The following is a 6,000-nucleotide window of genomic DNA, read 5'->3' as shown; positions in this document are numbered from 1 at the left end:
ATTTTTTTGCTCAAGGATATAGCTGAAATTCATCAAGATCGTCAAGGCCACCTGCAGCCCAGCCGACTCCCACAGCTAGCTATCCTGGTTTCAGCTGGGATAGAGTTAATTTTCACAGGAAGCTGGGAGGGGACACAGCCAGGGCAACTGACCCAAACTAGCCAAACGGGGTACTTGATACAATGTGACATCATGCTCACTATATAGCTGGGGGAGCTGGCTGGAGAAGGGGAATTACTGCTCGGGAACAGGCTGGGCATTGAGCAAAATTGAACTGTGTATACCTCGCTTTGTATATTTTTTTTATCAGTATTATTGCTGTTATTTTTCTCTTCCTTTGCTGTTCTGTTAAACTGTCTTTATCCCAATCCACGAGTTTTGCCTTTTTCTTCCGATTCTTCACATGAATGTGTTCCACTGATCTGGCCACCAAGGAGCTGGCTGTGTGGTGAATTATGTGGTTCTTTGGGCACTATTGGTATTGGTTAATTAAAACACACTTCCAGAGTTAAGCAGTGAAGGAATTTGGTGCTAATATGCTAGGCTGGGGTGAGCTGATATATTAAAAAAATGTTAAGTATACAAGCCAAGCAACTGCAATAGAAAAGCATTGTGATAATGTATGTACTAACACTGGAAAAATGAAGGCCAGAAGAAAAAAGTGAACAAAAGCAAAACCCAGGTATCAAACACTAAAACCAGCAATGAAAGCACGCAGTGGGTCTTATAGGATTCCAGTGAATTGCCTCCAGGTGAAGACAAATTATTTGACACAGACCTTTGAGAAGTAACATACACTTTGAACTACGTCAGAGAAATAAACAAGAAATGTGTATCTGGCAGGATGTTGATGGGAAAACATGAAGAACTGGGGGCCAAACAGGCACAATCTCATCCAGAGAACTTCTTTCCTAGCAGGGGCAAGAAAACACACCACAACACAGCAAAGGCAGTGTTTACACTCAGGAGGAAGACAGCAGGCAGAAAAAAGTTTGTAGCCAGTGCACACCACACAAACTTTATTTCAAGTTGTTCTTTAACAGATAGAAATCTTGAGAGAAACTTGTATCCAGGGATCCAAAGACAGCCCATCATTAATGGGATGGTATCCATATGATTAGACAACACAGGACCAGTTGCCACAGGAGTTATGAGGTGAAATGATCAGGGTAGGGAAAAAAGCACAGGGACGGGATTGAGGCTGTTCCACAGAAAACCAACATAAGCAGCATAACCACATTTTGTGAGAGGGATATAATACACAACTAAAATGCATACTTTCCTAATTCTAACCTTACTTTTCTTGCTTCTTTGTAAGCAAGAAACAGCTGGAGGAGGGCCACCAGAAACAGTGCAACCTTCCTATAGCATCTGCGTAATACACCTACTGCAGAAAAGTTCAAGAATCAACAGCATAAAATCTTCCTTCTCACAACATGGAAATCCTGAAAAGAAAACAAAGCATCTGAGAAGACACACAAGCTTCTTTACCAAACCTAGAGAAGTGCTGAAACATCTTTGAGGGGGTTTGGAAGTAATCATCATGTGTTTTGCTATCATAAAGGCCCTAGCATAATTGAAAGAGCTAGTGTTCCGCATAAAGGCCCTTGTGTAATTAAAATAATAGGAGTTTGTTGTTTTTACTTAGAAGAAGAGTTAGTGTTACCTTTAAACCAAGGAAACTGTTCTTGAAGAGATAAGAACACCCTGAGAAGACTGCTTGTTAGTGCTTGGCTAGTTTTGGCTGTTTCTGGCCGAAAAGTAGTGTCCGAAAGTAACCTATCCTTCATTATAATACATTATAATACTAAAAATCACACCCCCTAGAAGGAAGACCCCTGGACCCCTACTCACTGAACATGCGGTGTGAAAATGCTGACCAAGTGTTATGTAAATGATGTAACCAATTCGCAGCATAGGACTGCCCCATGGGCTGAAACTTATTGATAAGAAAATGAATAAAAGAATGTCTGCTTCAATACGTGGTATACACGCTAGGAGGAAATACCCCCCATGCATCTGTCACTGTAATAAAGAATGCTTGCACTCTAAAATTCCCAGAGAGTCTTTGTTTTTGCCAACTAACGGTATCAGTTTGACTCGTGGAAATCTCGTAGACTTATGAAAATTTAATCAACAGATTTAAAGAGCCTGAACTTGCGAGTATTACAACCTGTAAAACTTTATATAAAATACTCAAAACACATCAGTTTGGAAACGCTACCAGATTATAACCGTTTATTGTTCTGGCCGCGAGGGCGGGGTGCCTTTCTCGGGTGAGGGGAGGTTGAGCAGGAGCACGGCTGGGGATAGGTACCTACCCCGCGGCTGGTCAGAGGTCAGGGGGCGGGCGGGGAAGGGACGGGCGGGGAAGGGGCGGGCCGGGCCCATCGATGGAGGCGGCCGCTCAGCGCTCGGCTCTTCCGTCTTGTCTCTCGGCTCTGGATTAGCGAAACTGGCGACGTAGGACGGTCGCTGGCCCGGCCTCGCCCGCCGGGGTGAAGCCAGGACTCGGAGCCGGCCGCGCCGTAGTGCAGCGGAGCCGGGGGGACCAGCCGCTGCATCGTCCCCGCCGGCGGGACGCGGAGGCGGGGGCAGCCGCGGTGCTCTCCGGCTGCAGCCCCGCCGGCGCAGTGCGGTGAGGGGCGGCGGCACCGCGGCGGCGGGGAGCCCCCCAGGGGGCAGCCAGGCGGCGGGGCCATGGCGCTGCGGGCCTGGGCGCTGTACGACTTCAGGTCGGAGAACCCGGGGGAGATCTCGCTGCGGGAGCACGAGGTGTTGAGTCTCTGCAGCGAGCAGGACATCGAGGGCTGGCTGGAGGGCGTCAACAGCAGCGGCGACCGCGGCCTCTTCCCGGCCTCTTACGTGCAGGTGATCCGCGCCCCGGCCGCCGAGCCGCCGCCGCCCGCCCGCTACGCCAACCTCCCCGCCGGCGGCTTCGAGCCGCTGCCGCCCCGCGCCGCCTTCGAGACGGCGACACAGCAGACCCTGCCGGCGGCGGCGCTCGAGCCCTTCCTACTGGCACCCTACGGCGGGTCCTACCAGCCCAGCCAGGGCAGCGATGATGATTGGGATGACGACTGGGACGAAAGCTCCACGGTGGCTGATGAGTCAGGCACCCTGGGCAGCTCCTATTCCGATTACGAGGTGGCAGGCAGCTGGGCCTCTGGCTGCTACCGCCTGTCCGCACAGTCCGAGCTATCCCTGAGCTCCCATGGTGGCCACCTGTCAAGCCACCTGCACCCACCTGGCAGCGGCGCCAAGAGCTCAGCCACAGTGAGCCGCAACCTCAACCGCTTCTCCACTTTTGTCAAGTCTGGCGGGGAGGCCTTTGTGCTGGGCGAGGCATCAAGCTTTGTGAAGGATGGGGACAAGCTGTGCGTGGTGCTAGGCCCCCGGGGCCCTGAATGGCAGGAGAACCCCTACCCCTTCCAGTGCTCCATCGAGGACCCCACCAAGCAGACCAAGTTCAAGGGCATGAAGAGCTACATTGCCTACAAGCTGGTGCCCAGCCACACCAGGCAGCAGGTGCACCGCCGCTACAAGCACTTTGACTGGCTCTATGGGCGCCTGGCTGAGAAGTTCCCCGTCATCTCCGTGCCCCACTTGCCGGAGAAGCAGGCCACTGGTCGCTTTGAGGAGGACTTCATCTCCAAACGTCGCAAAGGCCTGGCCTGGTGGATGGACCACATGTGCAGCCACCCTGTGCTGGCTCAGTGCGATGCCTTCCAGCACTTCCTCACCTGTCCCAGCACGGATGAGAAGTCCTGGAAACAAGGCAAGCGCAAGGCTGAGAAGGACGAGACGGTGGGTGCCAACTTTTTCCTGACCATCAGTGTCCCCACTGGCCCTGGGGCCAGCCTGGACTTGAAGGAGGTGGAAAGCCAGGTGGATGGCTTCAAAGCCTTCATGAAGAAGATGGATGAGAGTGCCCTGCAGCTTAATCACACGGCCAATGAATTTGCCCGCAAACAAGTCACTGGTTTCAAGAAGGAATACCAGAAGGTGGGGCACTCTTTTAAGTGCCTCAGTCAGGCATTTGAGCTGGACCAGCAGGCCTTTTCGGCTGGCCTCAACCAAGCCATAGCCTTCACTGCAGAAGCGTATGATGCCATCGGGGACCTCTTTGCAGATCAGCCCCGGCAGGACCTAGATGCTGTGATGGATTTGTTAGCGCTGTATCAGGGGCATTTGGCCAATTTTCCAGACATCATCCACGTCCAGAAAGGTAACACCCTTACGTGTTTTCTGAAATGATGAAGTATTATGTATCATTGGTATGCACACAGATATAGAGACAAAGGGCTAAATTTGCTCTGCATCTGGCTTGCTGGCCTTGAGTTAAATCTTTCAGTGTTTACTGAGGTAAACTGTTGCTAAAAATACAAAAAACACATCAGTGACAGTTTTCATTCTGTGCCAAATGTCTAGGCGTTGTTGGGAATTTTATTGGTCAGAGGTTACTGTGTTTGGCTATGTATCTCTGAAAGAAACCACATCTGCCTGTACATTAAAGATTAATGGGCTTTTTTACAAACCCTGAAGATCATGGTATGAAAACATCTATTACTTTTTGATGTATGTTAGGTAACTTAAATCTCCAATCTAGTAGATAATAAATATGAAGTAATCTGAAAATGGAGATACTCTGACCACCTTGTTTGAGGCGTGCATGGTGGTATGTGCATTTTGCAGTGTCAGACATTCAGATGAGATGTTTAAAGCTGCTGGGGTTTGTCAGTTTGGCCATGCATTAAACTCTCTTGATGCCTTTGTAAGGATGATGGTCTGCCATGATCTTCTTAGTTGGAGTTGTTCATCCGTTGCCCTTATTGTCATAAAAAGATGTTGCTCACATTATCCTTTCATTATTTTTCTAGCTGAAACATGCTTCTGAGGTTCAGGTTGCTGTTTGTATGGAGCTTTGTGATCCATTAGAGAGAAAGAAACTCCAAAAATTAAAGAATCATCTGCTATATAACTAGTGACACTTGTTCAGAGAAATAGAAGTTTGTAGCACTATATATATGTGTATGTGATTTCTCAGCTGTAAAGTTAATACTATTCATATATTCTTCACCATTGTGAGAAGACTAGCCCATCATTCATTCTTTTTGCTGTTATGTATGATCAGGGATGTGTGGGGATTAGAGCTCTAAAAGAGACCAAGAAAACATCACATATGCTATACAGAAATGGGTGTGTGTAACAGTTATCTGAGAAAATACGTGAGCTTCTTTATTGAAAATTATTTTGGAGATTAATAAATGATGTTCTGCACCCCAAGAGGCAGAGCTTGAATTGTCACCCACGGTGAATCAGTCTTTTATGCCTTTACATGACATTTCCAAGGTTTTTGCATCTGGAACAGTACCTTGAGTTTTATGATAAAAGAGTTGGAAGAGTTTGTTCAATAGATCAAAAAGGCAGGCTTTCAGGAGGTATGCATTATTGCTGGGAAAAACTGAGAAGGCAGAGTTGGTACAAAGCGCACAATTTGTTGTTATTTTAAAAAGTAAGCTTTTCATTAAAATTACATGCATCAAAGTCAGATTTCCGTTCTCCTGTCAAATCTTGAAAATTGTGAGTGGAAACTTAAACAATCAATATTATTTTGAAGAGAAAAGGGAAGTGTGCAATCTAACCTTAGAGGAATTGTTCTGTTAGTTGCTGTGGCATTGTGTTCTGATAACAACTTTAAAGTATTTTAAATTTGGAGAGAAGGATGACCTTGGTAATGCCTCATGTTTGGGAGTAGAGGATTTTAAAGTGAGTTGTCAACTAGTAATAGGATTATTTGTAAGCTTCTGGAAAAAAATAAAGGGAAAGATTTTTTATTAGGTGGAATGAACCAGCAAATGATATATACTGTTTAAATACTGTATCCTCAAGCTTTAAGACTATATAGAGTTCTTCATTGTAATATTTTTGGAGACTTTACTTTGAGGAGAGGATTGGGAATAATTAGATATGTGCTTGACAACCCATATTTCCTTCAAC

General features: G+C 47.2%; 1 protein-coding gene across 2 annotated transcripts in view; it reads left to right on the top strand.

The window, feature by feature from the left end:
- The first annotated feature begins 2,669 nt into the window (after positions 1–2,669).
- Positions 2,670–6,000, top strand: part of LOC142365545 (sorting nexin-18-like) — a 124,803-nt gene continuing 121,472 nt past the window's right edge. For both annotated transcript variants that reach the window (XM_075446396.1, XM_075446395.1), the window contains exon 1: positions 2,670–4,228. In XM_075446396.1, coding sequence (XP_075302511.1) covers positions 2,701–4,228 — 1,528 coding nt within the window. In that variant the 5' untranslated portion in view covers positions 2,670–2,700. The remainder of the gene's footprint in view (positions 4,229–6,000) is intronic.

Source organism: Opisthocomus hoazin, chromosome W (genome assembly GCF_030867145.1).
Source record: "Opisthocomus hoazin isolate bOpiHoa1 chromosome W, bOpiHoa1.hap1, whole genome shotgun sequence".
Lineage (NCBI taxonomy): Eukaryota > Metazoa > Chordata > Aves > Opisthocomiformes > Opisthocomidae > Opisthocomus > Opisthocomus hoazin.
Note: the sequence above shows the minus strand (reverse complement) of the source record. Positions and strands in the feature narration are given on the sequence as shown.